This window comes from Hippocampus comes, unplaced genomic scaffold (assembly GCF_001891065.2).
Source record: "Hippocampus comes isolate QL1 unplaced genomic scaffold, H_comes_QL1_v1.1 scaffold45, whole genome shotgun sequence".
Classification (NCBI taxonomy): Eukaryota; Metazoa; Chordata; class Actinopteri; order Syngnathiformes; family Syngnathidae; genus Hippocampus; species Hippocampus comes.
Genome location: NW_017805783.1, coordinates 770349 through 792770, shown reverse-complemented (window position 1 = coordinate 792770; position 22422 = coordinate 770349). Strand labels below are relative to the sequence as shown.

Below are 22422 nucleotides of genomic sequence, written 5' to 3'. Positions count from 1 at the left end.
TGACTGAGAGACTATTATGTTGTAGAGGAGCCTGGGTCGTTAGGTGTCATCATTGTATATGTACATGCCAGGAGTCGAAACAAATAATTGACTAGTCCATGTATTAATTTCATAATGTCATTACATTTGTGATTATTACTTTAAATTGATTACATGCCCATCACGTGATTGCTTACACTGGGGCAACTCGTAAAAAGAGATGGTAGGCATTAAATGAGTCTCATAAGACACTGGTGTCAAACTCAAGGCCCGGGGGCCAGATCTGGCCCGCCACACCTTTTGATGTGCCCCGCAAAAGTAGTTCAAACATGTCGATTTATATGATCCTTTCTCAAATGTCAACCAAAATTTTTAATTCTCATATGGAATAAATAAGAGATACTGTATACTCTAAGCATTTCCTTGTTACTCAACTCCTCATGATAGTAACTTAAACAAAAGTTGAATCAACAGTTATTCTTGACTTCTTTATATGGCTTCAGTCATAACGGCCCTCCAAGTGAAACGGTAACTATAATCTGACCCGCGACAAAAATGAGTTTGCCACCTCTGTCCTAAGAATATCGCTCACCTGAGTTGAACTGCACTACATCATTGTGATAACTGTTTCATATTTTTATTCTCTCATGCAGTTAAACGAGCGAACCGAAATAGAAAGATATGACTGTAATGGGCGTGAAATGAAGTCCACCAAAGCACAGGAAGAGTAGATAATGACTTCATATCAGCTTTGACAGGTCCGGTGAAAAACAGGTGATGAGAATGACACTGAATTAAGATTCAGATGAAGACTTTGCAGAGCTGTGAAATTCACACTGCAGTTCTACACGATCCACAGAAGAGAAAAGCAGCACAGACAATGTGAGTCACATGTGTTGTGCAGAAATCCATTCATTTTCCCCTTGTCAATTGGATAATTTCCATGATTTTTGTGTTCATGGAGCCCGGACCTCAAACTGTGTGTGTGGTCTCATATTGATGGACGGCGTCATGACATACAATGCACACAAATAACCCAAATGGTAGATCTAAATAACCCATAATGGATAAACATTTCTTAAACCCGTGATTGAGTCGATAAAATATGACAATTTGGATTGAGGGGATTTTCACCAAGATTCTAAATAACCCAAAATGGATTCAACATTTCATAACCCCGCAGTTCAGTTCGACAAGACAACTGAGCATTTTTTAGTTTGTCACATTGCCCCTGCATCCTACACCCATGCATCCAGTTTATTTTAGTCAACGGACACTAACGAAATAAACATTCATGCTTTTAACAAAATGAAAACTAACTGAAACTACTTGTTACTTTCATAAAAACTAACTAAAATTAACTTGAAGTGTAGCAAACATGTACTTTGTGTTCCTCTTTGTCAATTAATATCATACAAAATGTCATTCAGTCAGACAAAAGTTAAACAACAAAAGTCAAAACGAAAATAAATGAAAAATTCCAAACTATTATAACCCTGCCATGTATAACTCAAATAAAATTACATTTTCAATGACGTCCAATCTATGAGGAAAAAAAATGTGAATTTGTTAAAAACAAAGGAAATGTAAGACATTTTGGACCATGTTAAGATCTGAAGCGCCATAAAAAAAAGAAAAAAAAAGAAAAAAATACACCATTGTGCTCACTATGGCTAGCATGTTTAATTCCACTCCATTGATTTGAAATCATTGTGTATCATGCAATTGAGGGACAAGACTTCCATCAGAACTGTCTCTCCTGTTGCATATTAGTGTCATATGTATCAGCAGATTACAAATGACATTGCATTACAGTCAGTCGCAGGCCAGGTCAGCATTTTCCAGGTTTCAATTATTTAAAAATCAATTGCACACACTCGTCAGAATCGTCAACATGAATCACCATCAAACGGTTGTCCATCTCTTTCCGAGCTTTCGTCCATCTTTGAGTTGTGAGAAGAAAGGGCAGCGTTTACAAATGAGAAATGCTATCTCCACAGGACAGTAGAATAGGTTGGTCAAACGTGAACAAATGTGGCGTCATGAAATATTTTTTTCTAATTACAGAGTGGTAATTGTTAAAAGCATCTGGCTGGCAAACTGACCTCCAGCAACGCATGTCCATCCTCAGTGCTATCTTTCAAGATCCAATGAGATTTGATTTTTCCAATGATTAACGAGGGCTGGTGTTGATTGGTCTGTTGTTCATTCACTTTGAGGTGACATGGCTGCAAGGCAGCTGTTTAAACGGAGCCAAGGGTGTGTGACATTGACTCTAATTAATTTGGACTGGAGCACCAAGGCTCTTTTTATAAACAAGGGACAGGCAGGAAGAGAGGAGAAGAGAACTGAAATCAACCAGTCGACGCTGCAGAGACCAATACAAGTAAGAGGGACTGGAATTTAATTTAATAAAAGGTATTAAATGTACTGTTTGGACCTACAATCATTTGGAAATAATATACACAGTTTATGCTCTATGACACTGTATGAAATGTCACGATTGCTCATTTGTAAAAAAGTACAATCATTGCATTGCCACAGTTATCTTGAAAAAATATCTTTACTGATTACTTGACTTTACAAGTTACTTTAGTAACTAAATTGAACAGATGCTGACAAGCCCGCTTCATGTAAAATTGACATTAGGTTTTTGTCAATACTTTTATATTGGAAGTACATTTTTAATAGTGATGTGCCTTCTTCAATTAAAAATGAAATAGGACAATTTTTTTGTCTTAACGTTTGTAATTATTTTTTAATTACTCATGGATTCTACAGTCACATGGATTTTTTTGTCTCTATGCTTGAATGTGTGTGTGTATGCTTGAATGTGTGTGTGTGTGTGTGTGTGTGTGTGTGTGTGTGTGTGTGTGTGTGTTTGATGTACTGGCAGTTTTTTAAGATAGATAACACTTTGTCAACAGCACACAGTGTGCAACGTACCTCAACATTTTTCTTTAGCTGACACAAGCTTCAAAAATAGTGACTGAATTTCCATCTTGAATCTCTCTCTCTCCTTTCTCCTTTATTTTTCATGTGGTCGAAACATGACATGGCTCGTACGTGACGTCACTCTACCAGGCACGAATGCAAATCGTGAAGTCCCAGAATGTTTCACTTCAAGCTGGAAACACGACAGTTCCCGTTTCTTATATGTTCTATAATGCACAGTTGTTTGCAGTGTGTCTTTCTCTACAAATGGTGTCCCCTGTGTTTATTATTTGTTAATTAATAGTCTTGTTCCACATACACTCGTGAGGGAAAACCATCCATCCATCCATCCATTTTCTGAACCGCTTTATTCTCACAAGGGTCGTGGGGCATGCCGGAGCCTATCCCAGCTGACTTCGGGCAGTATGCGGGGGACACCCCGAACTGGTTGCCAGCTAATTGCAGGACACACAGAGATGAATAACCATCCACACTCACACTCACATCAAGGGGCAATTTTTGAGTGTTTAATCAGCCTGCCATGCATGTTTTTGGAATGTGGGAGGAAACCGGAGTACCCGGAGAAAACCCACACAGGCACGGGGAGAACATGCAAACTCCACACAGGGAAAACCCTGATTGAAAAATATTTTCCCGATTCAAGTGTTGTCAAATGCTGCAATTAGCTGGCAACCGGTTCAGGGTGTCCCCCGCCTACTGCCCGAAGATGGTTGGGATGGGCTCCAGCACCCCCCCCCCCTCCGTGACCCTTGTGAGGATAAGCGGATCAGAAAATGGATGGAGAATGGAAGTGGTATCAAACGCCACTCTCTGGCAGTCAGCGACACTAACACTTGATAACGAATGATAAGTGACAGTTAGGATTCTGTGAGCTGCTTTCATCTTTCTTAATTGCTATCAAGCAACCAATAGTGCCCTTGCAAAGTTACTGTAATCAGAGAGAAAAGTTCAGCTTTAGATTAGTCATTCATGTAAAAAATGTTTTTGTTAGAGTAATTAAATGAGTCTCCTAAGACACAGGTGTCAAACTCAAGGCCCGGGGGCCAGATCTGGCCCGCCACATCTTTTCATGTGGCCCGCGAAAGTAGTTCAAACATGTCAACTTATATGATCCTTTCGAAAATGTCTACCAAAATTTTTAATTCTCATATGGAATAAATAAGAGATATATTCTAAGCAGGCGGGTTCAATTCCAGCTCCGGCCTTTCTGTGTGGAGTTTGCATGTTCTCCCCGGGCCTGCGTGGGTTTTCTCCGGGTACTCCGGTTTCCTCCCACATTCCAAAAACATGCATGACCGGCTGATTGAACACTCCAAATTGTCCCGAGGTGTGAGTGTGAGCGCGGATGGTTGTTTGTCTGTGTGTGCCCTGCGATTGGCTGGCGACCAGTTCAGGGTGTACCCCGTCTACTGCCCGAAGACGACTGGGATAGGCTCCAGCACCCCAAGTGACCCTTATGAGGATAAGCGGATCGGAAAATGGATGGATAAAGTAACACATTACTTTGCAATAGTCTACCCGCATCACTACCCGTTTCATTCAGCCTTGTGTATTACCGGTACTTTGTATTTGCTCCTGTAAGGTATCAATGCATTTTTCCTATTATTACGACATTGTCATACAAGTAGCAGAGACTGGAATTTAACAAAAGGTATTAAGCATACCATTCAGACCTGTAATCCTTTAGGGGGGAAAAAATAAACATTTTGTGCTTTGAGACACTTTATAAAATGTTCTTGTTTTAAAGTTATAAGGTGTTCTTGTTAATTCTGTATTTATGCCTTTTGAGTGCGTTAGCGTGGAATAATCTCAACCACTGATGTACTAGCCCACAAATCCAGAAGATGTGAAGTGCAGAGACGTCAGGCACCAGCATATCATGTCATGATAACGCATCATGATCCCTCTGGGAAAAAAAAATCAAAAAATAACACAGAGAATGAAGAAGAAGAAGTGCATGGAAAAGAAAGTCAGACAGGAGAAAACGATAAGATTGTCATTGAGATATTACATAGGTGGTCATCTGTTATGAAGACGTGGTCTAAAAATAAACAAAAGGCCATCGCAATTAGCTACAGCAGGTGGATAAATGCTCTAACCTGTTCTAATTTTGCTGTCCAAAATGATACAGTTGCATATAAGTCATCGAAACCGCGACATGGTTTCACTACTGAACGATTTTATTTCCCTTGGCAAATAAGCAATGTTGTTCATCCTCAACCGGCAATGTCGCATGCTCAGAGGTAGATTTTAACCCTGAGTTATAGTACTTATATACAGACGACACAGGATGTGCGCCTGACAAAGATAACAGTATAATGTAACACTGCAGACACAGGGACAACTGCTGGGAACAGAGTTAATGACTTCTTGACTATGACGATAAAGAATTACCAATCAACCCTCATCTCTGGTTATGGAGATGCTGGATGCCGCACACAGTCTGGACAAAGCGAGCATGATTCAACCGTTTGTTTCAATGGGACAACATTTGGGCGATGATTTCACTGGACATTTAAAGGCGGCGCAGCTGGAGATAGACAATGAGTTGAGAAACACGCTGAATACGTTATTTAAGAGCTCAGTCAGACCATAAATGAGGAAATAAATCACTTGGAGCAGCTTGATAATCCCCAAAGCTCTATTTTGGAAGAGTTTGGTTCAGTTTTTTTGGCATCCTCGCATAAGGACACCAAACTCAATGGTACCTTAAGAGGAGAGGTGGAAACATTGCCCAATGTTTATCACTGATTTGTCAACAAAGAAAACGAATGGTATGGAATAAAATGAAATTTTGCCTTTCTCAGCCGCATGCCAAAGAATTGCATTGCTGTCCACTCTTCTCTTATTGCCTTGAATTGACTGTCATTGGTCCTGTTTTTTGTCAAGTTTATTGGCGGTTCAGAGTGTGTGAAGTTAATGGCTAATATTTATTTAGCTAGTACACGGATAGCCCTGTCAGGTAATTTAAAAAAAAAAAGATCAACTTAATCAGATCTTTACTGGGTGATTAATCAGGATTCATGACACATTTCCCCTGGGCTAAAAAAAAACAAAAAAACAAAACAAAAAACAAAAAAGTTGATTTATAGAATTCATCAATCCAAATACTACAATTGCCTTAAACTTTGTTATAAGATAAAAGGAATGGCGTTGGGGGAGGGGGGGGGGGGGGGGGGGGGATATGGAACAAAACGTTTTTTTAAACTTCAACAGCTTAGCTCATATTGGTTTGTAAAATACAATGTCTTTGACACTACGAAGCTTGAACTGATTAAAGCGCCTAATCATTTGACATTACTCACAATGAACTGCAATCTTAAATGGCAGACAAGCACATAAAACATTCGCAAACAGCTTTTGCAGAGCTTGTTTGTTAAACGTAACATTTCACAAGATTGAATAAAGTGGATGTCAAAATTGTTTTCACACACTCAATGGAATAGCATTACCCAAACTGTGTGTCAAGGTGTGATGAAACAAGGCTCCAAATAACTCTCTTTTCCCAGTCAATGACTTGAATGATTTAAGGAGCGATTTGTCAATTTTTTTTCATTTTAATCCCAGGGAAGTGTTTTATTGAACATGCAAATACAACAATATGAACAGACTGTGTTGTATGTAGGGCGGCAGCTGTCGAATATTTCACCATCCAAATAGCTTCCTGAAAATTCTAATGTCATGACTCCGTTCTGATTAGTCTCCAGCAGGTGGCAGGGGTAGACTTTCATATCAGCTGGGCACCTTTTATCCATATCGCTCTTTATAATCACAGACTACTGGAGGACTCTCACTCCAACCATTCAGCGTCAGATAATTCACCTTACTCAAGTGCTGTTTTCTAGACGGCCCATGTTATTGCGCGTGCAGTTCTCTTGCCTCGTTTAGCATCTTCCATTGTAAGTAGTTTCCTTGGTTTTCGTTTGTATAGAAATTATCGGATTGTATTTGTCGCAAATTGATCCTCTTGTCCTTTTCTGACTAGCTATTTCCATTTAGCGTTTCCGTGAAGTGCTTTTTGTTCTTATTGTTATCCTGGTGATTCTACCAGTGTTCTTATTTGTACTGTGTCGGCCTCGCGCCTTTTTTCTGTAAATAAATATCTCTTTTTTGACATCTATCAGAGTCCGATTCTGTCCGGAAACCTTCCGGACACCCTGACAGAATTATCCGACCATGGACTTGGAAAGGCTTTGGACTGAAGGAACGGTAATGGATCCCCTGCACGTGGATTCTGGACCCGTCCCTTCGCCACACCTTCCACTCATTGCACCCGTCCAAGCCGGATAATCCGCTGGGAGGCGTCCGTTGCAGGAGGTGGGTACTGTCATGATTCAGTTTAGTTTCCAGCAGGTGTAGCACATGTAGACTGGTTGAGAGAATTCCCATTCCCCCTAGAGTACCCTGTTGAGGGTATAGAGCTGGTTGACTGTTCCACAGCCAGAATAGAAAACTACACTGCTCCCCCTGAATCTAAAATTCAGCTTCCAGACAGACCCACGTGTCTAGCACCCCTGAACAGACCTGACCACCAGGGAGACTGAGGAGTGTGATCCCCTTGTAGTTGGAACACATCAACACAAGACGAACCACCACCCCAATCTGACAATCGAGAGGCAATGTCGCCAATGTTCATGCGATGCTGCACAGCCGTGTCAACCAGGACGCACCCACAACATCCAGAGTCTTTAGACGCTCTGGGCAGACCTCATCCATTAACGGGACCTTGCCAGTGAGGAGCTTTTTAACCACATCGGTGACCTCAACCCCACAGAGAGGAAACCCCGCCGCTGAGACCGCAGACTCTGTTTCTTCCCGGGAAGGCATGTTAGGAGCTCTTCAAAGTATTCTCTCCACCAATTCACCCCATTCCCGCAATATACAGCGTTAAGGGGGGCCGTCCTTGGTCTGGTCCCTCAGCTATGACCTGTTTGCTATGGGTGACCCTGCCAAGGGCATACTGCCCTAGACAACAGGATCATTGGGACACTCAAACCCCTCCACCATGATAAAGTGATGGCTCATGGAGGCGGTGTAGTCTTTCTTTTGGTATTTTCCTCGACAGACCTTCTGCAAAGGTAGAAGTGGGCAAAAGGGGATGTTTGTTGTTACGCCATTGTGGGATGGGACGTAGCAGACTCACGGCCTATTGTAGTGGATCCTCATTTGCATTAAAATCAGGGTGGTCTAAGCGCACGCAGGGCTTGACATTGGAGAAGCAGTACTCGCTGGGGTCTTTGCATGACACTGGCGCATGCAAAGTGTGTTTGTACAGGTAAACTGCAAGATATCCCTTTGCGGTTGATGTAGACGGCCGCTCAACTGAGGTGAGCAATTGGAGACCACCTTGCGCCCACGACCATACATTTGTGAGGAAAGCCCCCCCACAGTTGTCCCGCATGGTCAAGGGGATACTATTAAAATATGTTGAAATTCGTTCAATGAACTGATTTCTACATTGATTCAGAGTGACCGTCCCAGACTGTTGTCATATTTATGAATGAAATACAATGAGATCAACCACATACGCCAGTGAAGTCCTGAATCTGTCTCCCTGTGCTGCAATTAAATAAATACATCAAAACCACATTATTAAATCACCTGTGCTACCATTTCAATATGTTTTTAGGTGGTCTAACATTGTGTGTACTTTTTCTCACGAAATTGGCAGGTGAGTGCCCTTAAAAAAAACAACCTTGGTCTGCCAAAAAGCCTAGCGACGCACAGCGCAGGCCTCGAAATTCACGAACACGCACACCTAGACTTGCCTGTCATGGATATAGAGATGTGTGGGTTTATATACCAACGCGCAAGTGAGCTTGCCAACGAAAATTGCCTTGGTTAAATTGCATTTGTTTGCTTTTTTTTTTTAACACGTTTCTCAATTACTAGGTTGATCACCGGTAGGCATGGGCTGATTACAGGTTTGACGACTTACCGTAGTTTTGAAAAGTCATGGTTTCAATGAAACGGAACAAAAAAATATTTATTTCCAGAAAAAAAACGAAGGACTGACAAAGTAGAGGCAGAAAGCGCTGGCGACACTAAACCAGGAAAAGCCAATATGAGCAAAAAACGCTAGCAAACGGCAACGTAGTTTTGGTACCCGAAAATAATGAAATAATGACGGTATGATGACTGACGGATTGACGTTGCACTGTTTAAAGGCAGTACCTGGTAGAAATAGGCATTTGTACGGAGACATCAGCACCTCCTTGATAAGGCACCCTCTCATCGCACACGGTGGAATGATACATCATCACAATCTGGCTATATCATTGGAATGAACACGAAGCCCATTTTATGACATGATCAATAGTTTGTGAAATCCATTTCATTTTATTTACTTCATGAGATAGTATTAAGCAGCCTTGGGTGCCTTGAAAGTCACTATGTAAAAAATGAACTAATCATTTTACTTATACAACGTAATAGTCCTTTACCACAATGTTCTTTCCTTCCTTGAATGCAAAAAAATGAAATAAAAACACGTTTAAAAGTAACACTAGAATTTGCAATTTGCACATCAGAAATTGTGCACAGGCGAGCTGCTTAGAAGATAACATTGAAGTAATCTGGCCATTGAGGAAAAAACTGAAAGACACCTGCAGAGGTAAGCAGGTTATTAAAAATAAAAGTACAATTATTATTATTAATAATAATAATAAGTTGTTTATTATTTCCATTTAAACACTGCACGAGTGTTGTCGTGGTACAGTTGGCACTTGAGCTGTCCAATGTCATTCACCAAGTACAGATAAATGGGAGTGTTGCGTCAGGAAGGGCGGCTGACATATAAAATGTGACTAACAAATCATGTGAGTGACTCACTGGGGTGACCTCTGATGAGAATGTCAACATAAAAATTCTAAAAAAAAAAAAAAATCAAAATTCAGCGATTGAGTCAATAAATTGTGTATATCGTATATATTGCCAAATCGCCCAGTTCTATTCTATTCTATTCTGTTCTATTCGCATGCACACATCATAACATGGTCAGGAGAAGACAAAATAATAAAATATACGACACAAAGCGATCGCTCCCTTGGTCCCCCTTTTACACCACTGCAACAAATCAATCGAATTGGAATCTTAGGGGATGACATCACTCTCAGAAGAGACATGGATTAGACTATGGATAAACAATTCTTTAGAAAAAAAAAGCAACAGTGTGGTGGTTCTTCTGCATTTCTTGGTGAGATCTACTCAGGAACCAAAGACCATGTAGAGTTGTATGAGCTGTACCACTATGATGCAAAATATTGGATAAAGCAAATCAATATTCACCTTTGAAATTATTTTAATGTCCATTAACCGATTAGAGCAATAAAGAAAACACGACCATTTTTTGATTTTGTGATTTTTAATAAAGAAAATAACACTGTATAGTATAAAAACAACATAGGATAGAATAAAAGCGAATTTAAGAAATAAACTGGTTTTGTAAAGTATAATTGCAAGTCACAATAACTGCGCACCTGAGCAGTGTACTTTTAAGGGGTCCAGGCCGAGTGAGTGACGTCAGGAATATGGCAGGTGAATTTCTTCATGAGTGTGCGGACCACGGACGTATACAGGCGTGGAAAAATATTTAGACCACCATTTTTTTTCGTATACTTTTAACGGCACCAAACATTAAAATGAACAAGAAATTGAAAACATGGCGGGATCATAAGTTTTTTTCCATGGCTGTATATAAATGGACTAACAACTCGCCATGGCAAGAACTCAAAGAACAGGCAGCCATCTTGTGTTGCCACTCACTAAGTGAGCCTAACTTGAATAGGATATCGATTGCTCTTAACCATCAATAATAAAAAATGAAAGCAAAGCTCATCAGGAAAAAAAATCATTTGGAAATGGAAACCTAACCTCTGTTGGTCACGATCAACAACACTGTGGTAATATATCGTGGAATCTTGAGTTAAAAAACTTAATCGGTTGCGTGACCATGCTTGTAACTTGAAAGGTTCATAATACGAGATAACACCATGCTTGTAACTTGAAAGGTTCATAATACGAGATTTTTTCTCATTGAAATTAATGAAAAAGCAATTAATCTATTCCAGACCCAAAATGAAGTTACCCTTATTTATTTTTTAATTTTTTTATTACCGGTAGTGTGTGGTTGAAAATGAATATAATGCAATATAGAAATATATGAAAACACACGCTATTAAAAAGTAATGAAACACTTTAAAAACAGGATAACGTTTATAATAACCAGAGGAAGGGGAAAAGGGGACTACAGTTCCTGACTGAAAAAGGTCTTCTTTCGTAATAACGGGAAAAAAAATCTGGCTTAAGTGTTACGTATTATGACTGTTTCTTTCCTAATTCATCAATTGATTTTAGCAGACCAATTCACGGGAACATGTCTTTTTCTGTTTAAAACAAACGAACAAAAAAATCCTGAAGTTGGGTGTCACATTGTTTTTTGAAAGATGAATTCACTACAATTTGCTTTCGATCATTTTTATTATTGCTTTTATTGCCTCTTGGTCACGCCGTCACTTGAGAGTGCTTTCTCATTTGTATGTAATGAAAACAACACACGTGAAGCCTGGTGACAAAACGTGAGAAAAACGTGAGAAGATCACAGATCTTTCTGCTCATTGATGACAAGTGATTCTAAAAACACTTACTTGAGCAGCTTCTTACAATTCTGCCATTTATTTATTTATGTCTTCAACATGTCTGTCAACAGGGGACATTCTTCCACGTTCATTCAACACAGCCACTTTTCATCATCTGTGATTGGATGAATAGATTGCACGCAAGTGGAACTTCTGCCATACGGGGACGGCTATTTCACATGATTAGACCGACATTAACCGTTGATTCTCTTAATTAAACAGATGCTAAATTTTAATAAATACTGTAACACAAACTTTAATTTGTTGTTTTATGGAAATGAAATTATTTTTGGATGTCACAAACGCAATGAAGATCTCTGATGATGGTTAAGGAAGGGGCGCAGGAAGAATTACAACAAAGATCCATCCGCTTGTCCATGCGAAAACCGTTCGGCTATCGAAAATAGGACATAAATAGAGGTCATATTTGTCTATGAAAATTTCGTACGTAGCTCGAATTGTTTACAATTGTCCCTCTGCTTATTTTTTTTCATTTCACTCGAACGTGGGTGTATCTGTATTTGATTGTGATTCAAATTTTGGCTTGCAGCAAGAAGCAAAACAATGACAGTGCAACAATATAGAGTGTCCAATTAACCTGCTATGCATGATTTTGGAATGTGGGTGGAAACCAGAGTATCCAGAGAAAACCAACACAGGCACGAGGAGAACACGCAAACGCCACACAGGAAGGTCTGGGGCTAGAATCGAACCCACAATCATTGCACTGTGAGTCGGACGTGCTAACTGTTTTAAAATGATATGGTGACCCGAATCTGGCCTCGGGGCCTTAAGTTTGACACCCATGAAAAAGCCCAATAACTGTCATGTGCACCACACAGTTTGGCAACCGTGGCACTTGTGGGTTCCAGTTTTAAAATTCTGCCAGAATTGCAGTATATAATATGATATCAATTGTGACAATGTATTGATCTTTATAGCATCATCCCATCCTCATCCATTTTCTGATCCGATTCAACTCACATTGGTCGCGGCCGTGCTGGAGCTTATCCCAGCTGTCTTCGAGCAGTAGGCGGGGGTATACCCGGAACTGGATGCCAACCAATCGCAGGGCAAACATAGACAAACCACATGTTCGTGCACAGAATCACAACTAGGTACAATTTAGCCTTCGATTAGCCAGCCACGCATGTTTTTGGAATGCAGGAGGAAACTGGAGTACCCGGAGAAAAGCCACGCGTGCACGAGGAGAACATGCAAACTCCACACAGAATGGCCGAAGCCGGAATCGAACCTACGACCTCGGCACTGTGAGGCGGGCGTGCTAACCAACCGTCCCACCGTGCCGCCCCTCACACCATCATATTTAAATTATATCTTCTACCACTGCCCTGAAAGATGATGCAGCATAACTTCAGCAGCATTTTTTACTCCATTTTTCATCGGGGACAAAAGACAGACACCGCTGTCAGGTGTTTTTCTATCCAACTGGAAACCGGACATCACTGCTGAGAACAGAGGTGCCCTCTGTTCATAATACTGAGAAACAGAGTGAGAGGTTTTTTTTTAAATAAAGATAATAGCGGATTTACAATTTGTACACAGTCTACAGGAAAGCTCACTGTAGCTTTTGCACATCTCGTTTCCATTCAGGCTCACTGACAGAAAGAACATCCCTTTTGACTCAAAATTTGAAACACATATTGCAGGTAAAGATCAAATACAGCAAGAGAACATTTAACTCAGTTTTAGGCACGATACGATAAGATAACTTGAGAATCTGAATGTGAAATTCGAATAATAATGATATTTGTCAGGTATTATAATATTTCGAAACGGACCAAATGAATAAAATGTGCGGGCGGGAATCGTTAAATGACTATTTTCTTCAGTTTCATCACGAAAGCACGCAAAAGGTAAAGGGATGCACCAAGAGTATTGCGAGATGGAGATTACCTGTCCAGGGCGATGGCGGTCATGGAGTAGATACTGGCAAACACGGCCGCGATGGGAAAGAAGTTGTGAAAGCGGCAGTAGACTAGTCCGAAGTACCACTCGTTGTGCACGGCGTAGATGAAGTTGAAGACAGTGTTGAAGGCGGACATGGAGGCTTCGGCGAACGCCAAGTTGAGCAGGAAATAGTTGGTGACCGTCCTCATGCGTTTGTGCGCCATAATGATCCAAATCACTGTCACATTACCAACAACTGACACGATTACGATACAGCAGTAGGCGATGGCCCACAGGAATATTCTCCAGGCTGGCTGGACAAATTGGTTCCAGTACATGGTCCCGTTGTTGGTGTCGTTGCTGCTGGTGGTCCAGTTGCCTTCGTCCGCGCCTTCAAATATTGGGTCCATTTTACAACTCGGGGGTAAACGTCTCACTGGAAGTCTTGTGAAATTCTGTCAGCCGGATGAAAACTTTCACATTCACACGTGGAAGTGTGCAAGATTTCTCTTCTACTATTTTGTCTTGTAGTGATATCTAATCTGTGAAACATCTTCAATTGCACGATGCGTAATAAGCGGCGCGTATTTTACGCACGTCTCCATGCAACCAGAGGGAATGCGGATTGTCCATGATGTGAAGAGTTCTGTTCAAGGCTCAGTCCTGCCCATTGCTGTCATGGTGCTTCTTCCCCGACTGCTCCAACAAGCCGCACACACGCTGGAGAACATGAGCTCATGTACATTTATAACCTGCCTCTTACTGCCCCCTATGGTACCACGGTAAGGACTTTTTTTTTTTTTACCTCCGTCAAGGTTTTCATTGATACGAGTTTTTTTTAAAATCTCTCTCTCTCTCTCTCTCTCTCTCTCTCTCTCTCTCTCTCTCTCTCTCTCCCTCTCTCGCTCTCTAGACCACAGGTGTCAAACTCAGGGCCCGGGTGCCAGATTTGGCCCGCCACATCATTTTATATGGCCTGCGAACGCAACTCAAAGATGGCAAGTTTCATGATGCTTGTTAAAATCTCTACCAAAATTTCAAATTCTCATTTGTAATAAATAAGAGTGATAATGTGAGCATGTTCTTGTTACCAAACCCCTCATTACAATAACTTACAATAGATGAATAAACCGTTATTCTTGAATTCTTTCAATCATAACGCCCCTCCAGGGGAAACTGTAACTAAAATCTGTCTAGAGTCTAGACCAGGCATGTCCAGCTCCGGGCCTGGAGTGCCGCTGTTCTGCCTGTTTTCTGTCTCTCCCGGCTGCAACACACCTGAGTCAGATGATCAGCCCATCAGCCAGCTCTGAAGCAACATTAGAACTTATATATATATATATATATATATATATAGAATTTTATTCGTTTCTACCTGTTACCCTCTTCTTCAGGATCATGAGTGAGCTAACTTTGGGCAGAGGTGCTATACACTCTCAGTCGCAGGGCACATGTAGACGAATAATCATTCACGCTCACATTTGGTGTAATTACACCTGGAAAGCAAGAATCAAGATTTTTAAAAAAACAAATTCATACAGACTGAAGTTCAATCACACATAATTCCATTTGATTTTTACATTTATCTGTCAAATCTAAATAAATCAGGAGGTTACTCTATCTGTTCTAGGTGGCAGGGTGGCCATGTGCGTGGCACATCTGCCTCTCAGTTCTGAGGTTCAGGCTTCAAATCTGGGTTCCGACCTTCCTGTTTGGAGCATGCACGTTCTCACTGTGCTTGTATGAGTTTTCATTGGTGGTTCAATGAAGACACCAAATTGTCCATGGGTGTCAGTGTGGTTGTTCGTCTGAAAGTGCTCTGTAATTGAAAAAGTCAGGTGTGATAGATTCCAGCTCACCTTTAACCCTAGACAATAATCGGTATTAAAAATTAACTCTTGGGTTATTGGCTGTACATGCTTTTCTTGGGTCCAGATATATTTCAGTCCATTTTCCACACTCATCCTCATAAAGTTGTGGGGGACCTGAGGCATCTCAGTTGACTTTGGGAACAGGCAGGGTGTACCATGGGCGGGTTGCCAGCCAATCGCAATCTTAAAGGAGACATAAAGTGGAAAATTGACTTTTAAATTTTTTAGATGCATCTCTGGAGTGCAAGCCCGGTGTCTACCCATCAAGTGTGAAATTAAATAACCAGGTACTTTGTAAATCGTTTGTGAGCTACTTTTTTCCCCCAAAAAAGGTATGAAGAAGCCATTCTGAATTTCGCGATTGCCAAGACTGCTGTCTGAATCACAGTTCATGTCTTGACCAAAAACTTTGTAGAGCTGCATTGAAATTTGTGTGGATGTGCAGATTACAATTAGATAACAAAGTTAGCTTCTGATAAGCACAATAAACTTGCATGGTAATTTGTGTTCGATGTATCTGCTGCATATTGCACATACGTCTGCATGGTATTTGGAAAATATAATTCGGCGGCTTGGTTATAAAGTGCTGACTCCATTACTAATGTCTTCATTGGGGCTTACGTGCACATCATTCTTTGTACAACTTCAGCAAGTTGCCTCCCTTTATCTCTGCCCCCTAGTCCTTGTAGTAACAAAAACAATACAGTCCACTGTATTAGCCCCACAGCATAAGGGGCAGGGTAAGCCGTGGCTCAATTACATGAGATTTTATTTTCTCCGAGCTTCCTCTTGCATAACAATACAACAATAATAACAATAAACATGCATGTTTGATTCATTGAAAACCTTTGAAGAGAAGCTTGTCAGAATTGTGAAGTGGTGTAAGTGTGAATCAGCAGCGGGGTGGCAATTGGGAAGTTCAGGCCAACTAAATTGCCATTACAGGCTGACCTGGCCCCACAATTTTTTTTTTTTTAATAGGCCCGAATCCTACAGCCTTCTTTGAACAAAATATAATTACAGGCCACTGTTCAACAAATGCCGGATGACTTATACTTGCCTGTAGCATGTCAACAAAGCCATGAACAAAAAGCGCACTGGCCGTACACCTGACATGGGTTTGTAATGAATGCACGGCTGACCGAGTGGCTCGGCCAGTCAGTGTCAGACACAACACAAGAGTTACAGCCTGCAGGCTGCAGCATGTTTATGCTTCGTCAGACCGATGCTGTTGAATGACCAACAATTTAAGGAGGAGACTTCCAAGCCCTGAGCCCCCGGATCTGTCCCCGTCCCCCACACCACTTTGGACTTGTCCTGATTTTTGCTGAGCTCTGACTGACTCAGGCGAGTCTCCATTTCCCTTTTCAGCAACTTGCTAATATAGCAAGATAGCAAGGTGAAGAGGATATTGTAAATAAATAAGGCATCTGAGAAGGAAATGGGTGGTGCAGATAAAATAAGATGAGGGGAAAAATTACAGCAAGCAAATGTGCAAAGCTTCAGATCTTTTCAGTGGTGGAAGGAAGGTTCTAAGATGTTGCTGAGGCAGGATCTAGCAGCATTACAACTGGTGGGCACGGTGGAAAAATAACAAATTATTCAACCGAGCAGGCCACACATTTCTGATGCAAATGATTTGTTAACATTTAAATTAATGATAATCTTGGTACATATTTTATTTCTGATCTATTGCATGATTGATACTTGTTGCTCACCATCAGAAAATTACCCGGTCTGAGCTGATTTTGACTAGGCAGCGTTGCATTTTAAGCAGTCAAGGCATATTTACATGTTATTTGATATGGGAACAAATGAGCTGGATTACTCTGACATAAAAAAAAAAACATAAACATAAAAAAAATGTGTGTGTGTGTGTGTGTGTGTGTGTGTGTGTGTGTGTGTGTGTGTGTGTGTGTGTGTGTGTGTGTGTGTGTGTGTGTGTGTGTGTGTGCGCACGCGCATGTGATTTATGTCTGGCATTTTCATACATGGATTGCCCTTGTGTAGTATAAAGAACATAATATTTATTATTATCGTTGTAACTATTTAAGCAGCAGCAACATCAGTGGTGAAGGTCACTAGCGGAGAGATTATTGAGGGACTGTGTGATCCTTGTCATGGTGGTGCTCAGGAGGAGGTGGTGCTAGTTTTGGAGAATAAGAAGAAGTGCTCTTTGAGGATACAGAAGGAAGAGAATGGAGCGGGAACCTGCAATTGCCAGCCCGATGGAGATCAGAATCAGAATCAGATTAATTGGCCAAGTATGCAATTAATTGAAACACACAAAGAATTTACTTCCCAGTTCCAACCCGTTCAGAGGAACATAAACAAGACAGCAATAACCAACATGGTGGAGACAGAACGAGAAGCCTGGCGGGTCGCTGTTAAGCACCCTGAGATCTTAGATGTGAAAGGAAAACAGTAGGGAAGAGGAGGGAAAAAGAGACTCCAACCATTCTCCTTAAGTGGGAGGATGGTTTGAGCCAGAGAAAAAAAAAAACTCAGCACATGTGGCGTACATTTAAAAATACCGTACTGATGTGTGTCAGGCTGCCGTACAGGAGGCACGTACTGTATGTGATGACATACGTATGCCAGAAAAATGAACTCTGAGTCGCTCCTTGTTTAATTAAAAAGTTATTTATTTATGAATTAATAAATTATTTTATTTCAACATCCCGCCCCCCCACCCTCACCCCCACACATTTTTTCAGAAATTGCTTATAAAGATTCAATATAGGATTTTCACAGGGTGTAAAAGAAGAAAAGAAGGTCTATGAATGAAACAAAAATAACCTCAAATATTGAAATGTTATAGTGCACATGTATGACCGCAAGAATATCCACATTTTGACAGAGTTGATCTTTGTGGAAAAAAATGCACAAAATGAATTCTTGCACTTATTTTTGGTTTGCTGGTTTGCAATTTTATGCCATCCTTAATTCTTATGCGAGAGCTCTTTGAAATGGAAAGAAAAAAAATCACAGTTTGCGGTTATTTTGCTGTTTGCTTCAAACCCTTTGTTGCTGGGTTAGGATAGTGGATCTTTTATATATGCTTTGAGAAATATACCGGGTAGTCTAAAAAAATGAAATATAATAAGAGCACGTATTTTGCACATCTGCACATATATTGTCCATATCTAAACTGGCATTTTTTTTCCTACATCTGGTACATCTGGTTAGGATATGTGTGGTCCTATGTGGCCTCTGAGTTGTACTGATGAAAAATCGTGGCTCCCCACCAGCATTTAATTTATCCATCCCTGTACTAGATCAACAAACAGGGAAATGGAGTCATGAGACTCACTGGAATTCACTCTGCTTTCAACCGGAGTAAACAATAATGAAACAAAAATAACAAGAAAATAATACATTTGACATGCAGTATGTTAACATGTTAACATTTTTGTCTTTTTTCAGGTTGTGCAACTGCGTCGCTGTCAAAGCCAACACGTACCTGAATCATTTCCATGAGGAAAACACATTTGTGGCTGTACAAAGTTTTTGTTCCGTTTAGTAGCGTCGCCCATACATGTGTTCAGGGAGCAGAACTGGTTTCATAGTTGACAGTGCCCTATCCGTTTCATTAGCGCTTTGCTTCTGAGTTGAGTCTATTTTCTCAGGAGTCGATGCAGTGGCTAAATGAGAGATGGTGAACAAGCTCATTAAAGTGGATTAATTGGATTCCTGTTGGCACTGTATGTCTTCAAAATGAATTACGTTGAACACAAACTAATTTTGTCACAGAGAGTCTGAGCGGTTTGATTAGTCAAGTTAGTTTATTGTCATATTAATGGTCATGAATGATAATTCAGTTATAACGTGGATGAGTGTTGATTGATAATCATGTACAGAATGATTTTTTTCATGCCAGCTCGTCTGTCATTACAGATGACGAGATACAAATCACATTCATAATAGACATCATTAGTGCTCATGTTTCTTTTCTTTTTTTTTTTTTTTGAAACACAGTCACGCAAACAAACTTCTCCTTTATCAGTATGACAAAAGTTGGTAAGTTTTAGGTTCCTATTTTCCGAGACAATAATACCTTTTCAGTGAAGAGAAAACAAATCGCTTACCGAGCTGACATTTTCATCGATCAGCTATCATAATGATTGTGTGGTACTGAAAATGTCAAATTGGAACACTAATGCTCTTGGTGGATATTCCATCCCGCATGTGAAGATATGTACTTGTGTATTTTTTCGGAACGCTTAAACTATCGCACAATTTGTGAAACTATTAATATCAATCGTAAAACCACTCACAGAGTTTGCAAAACTAAAAGTGCAAAGTCTGCTTTGTACTGAGTTTGTAAATTTGCAAAACACACTTTGCCCAGCACTCTTTTTTGCACAACTGTAAACAACTCACTGCTTTACCCTCAATTTCCAAACGATCAACATACTCCTTGCAAAACTATAAACATTCATGGATATTATTTACACCGTTCTGTCAAGTGTCTGCCCACACTTCTCACAGGAGTAGACAGTTTTGGATCATTAGTTCACGTTGCAATCAGTTTGAGCACTATAAAGAAGTCACAGGTAAGCTTTCAGTGTGGAGCATAGTTGGGGGAACAGGACGTGTGAGAATTAGAAAACACTGAGGAAGGAGATGTGGAGGTGAAGAAGCGACAGGGAGAGGAGGAGAAGGGCAAGAAAATGAAGAAGGAAGGAGAATAAGAAATAGAATTACTGATGACATCGGAGGCACAATAGCGGACTAAGTAATCAACGATGTAATGACCCAGATGGCCAAAACGATATATACTTTGTCACAAATATAAAAATCATTTTCTTTTTTGTCACGTAACAGAAGTTTGCTTATCGGCAAGCTTCTCCACTAATGACGGTGGACAGGTTCTAAAAACATCTGCAAATAGGTGAATTTGTGAATGCCAAAACCGATATAATCGAGACTACGCTTTGCTATCTGTAGAGCGATGTAAGCGTCACTCTGTAATGTGGTAGTAGCCCACACAGTAAAGATTGACAGGATTCACTGTGGATAGAAATATGAAATTAATACAGCATTTTAAAACTGTAGGGAGTCTGTGTGAAATAAAGAGTCACCATATTGTTGCATGGATTTCGACGGTGAAGTATGAATGTTGACTCACAGATTTTGTCTGTAAGTAACAGGAACACGCTGCCTCATTTCAATGAATGAAAAGGTTATTTTTAAATTATGACTTTCCATTTCAGCATCCTGATCATGCCTGCTTGGGTAAGATTCATATTACTATATACATATTCTATTATTTACATCTAGTAAGGTTAAATGTCATGATCTTTTTGATCCCTTGCTTGTTCATCCGAATAATGAATCTTATTGTGGCAGTCTTTTTCTGGTCATTGGGATTTGTGTCAGCCCATACATATTGTTATTCAGGAATCACCTAACATCATCTGTTCTCAAGTGCTTTTGAAAGTGGGAGCCAAACCAGTAGGTTTATATTCATTTGATGTCTGTGGAATATTGCTTGCAGGCTATAGGATTCCTGTTGCTGTACAAAGATCTGTTGGACTCCCTTTAAAAATGTATTGCCTCAGATGTAGCTATAACCCAGGAGAATGAACAGCAATTCTCTCCTTTGATCATAAGACAAACCTCATGACACCAAACGCCATGCAGACTCCATACATCTTCAAAAAAATGACAGTTCAGGGGAACTGTATGCATGTTACTGCAAAATGTTGATTATGAAGTCCCACAGCAATGAAAAATGGGTGACCGCAAAGTGCAGTACCTGACGTGATGTGAAATGTTGAAATATTCTCTCCCACAGGACATTGTCCCCTGGGGGTCACCATGGTTGTCTGCACAAGACTTGATGTACAAAATGTGCACCATCCGCTCTGTCTGACCGCCCTGTGCTGGGTAGAATGAAATAATCAGAGGAGGGAAATGGGTTTTATTTGTGTCGAGAAAAGCAGTATTTACAGTTCTGTTGTTTCATTGAAATATTCAAATATTTTTTTCAATATCAATCTAAGCATTACATTTACAAGTGCTTCAATAATTGTCTTCCACCCCCACAGGGAATTGCTTGATCAGCTATTGAGTAACCATCCAGGCTTTTAAATCAAACCGTCACTTTTGACCATTTGTTCATGTCTTTATACCTTGAGGAGAGTGAAAACATGAACCAGTCATGGCATTGTAGTATTGACATACAGTACATTAAATTCAATTGACATTGCATTCTTAGCTCACCTATCGGGCCAATTAAGAGTGCTCACAAGGCAATTTTGTCCTAGAGGGCAAAGAGATGGTGCATGTGCGCATATAATTTGCAATATCTGTCTGTACGGATGAGCATTATTTTGATAAATCCACACAAAATTACGCCGCACAACCCTTTCCTTCCCCGATTTTCAGAAGTCCAGTTCTAAGAAGGGTCCTGTTTGTCCCAGCAGTGTACAATTTCAAAAAAATCTAGAAGTCATTTTGCTCTTCGGACTATGAATTGGAGAAAACATCTTTGTAACCGTGTGAATGCGGCGTCTGAGGGGGGAAAAAAGAAAAACCCTTTTTGGGCAAGGTTGAGTTTTTGGGATCTGTTTGAATTTGAAGTATTAGATTGGTGTTACTACTCTGAGGATAATGTACAATTACAAGAATGAAGTTTATGAGAATAAAGTTGTGTTCAAAGAAGTTCTTTTGGTGACTGTGAGAGAGTGTGTGTGTGTGTGTGTGTGTGTGTGTGTGTGTGTGTGTGTGTGTGTGTGTGTGTGTGTGTGTGTGCGTGTGTGTGCGTGTGTGTGTGTGTGTGTGGATGCGCGTGTGAGTACATGCTTACTACAAGATACGTTTTGGGCACTACCAAAGTAATTGCACAAAGTCTTCCTGATAGTTAATATGAAAGACAGTTAACTGTATTTTAATTTAATTGAATGTATTTTTCATTGGCTTCAACTGCAGCATTTGATAGGGTTAGCTCATTTGCAGCACCTGGTGGGCATTAGCAGTAGCGCCCTTGAGTGGTTTAGGTCACATTTGGCTGACAGAACTTTTTCTGTTAGCCTTGGTTGCTCTGAGTCACGAACTGCCCCACT

General features: G+C 40.4%; 1 protein-coding gene and 1 long non-coding RNA gene across 2 annotated transcripts in view; one reads left to right on the top strand and one right to left on the bottom strand.

Annotated features, from left to right (window-relative positions):
- Positions 1-14253, bottom strand: part of tacr1a (tachykinin receptor 1a) — a 54397-nt gene extending 40144 nt beyond the window's left edge. The window contains exon 1 of the mRNA XM_019885091.1: positions 13488-14253. Within this exon, the coding sequence (XP_019740650.1) occupies positions 13488-13891 (404 nt within the window). The 5' untranslated portion in view covers positions 13892-14253. The remainder of the gene's footprint in view (positions 1-13487) is intronic.
- LOC109524935 (uncharacterized) lies at positions 2173-8484 on the top strand. The gene is made up of 3 exons (XR_002170048.1): positions 2173-2365; positions 3877-3880; positions 7061-8484. It is a non-coding gene; the product is annotated as an uncharacterized LOC109524935 (long non-coding RNA).
- Positions 14254-22422: the final 8169 nt, after the last annotated feature.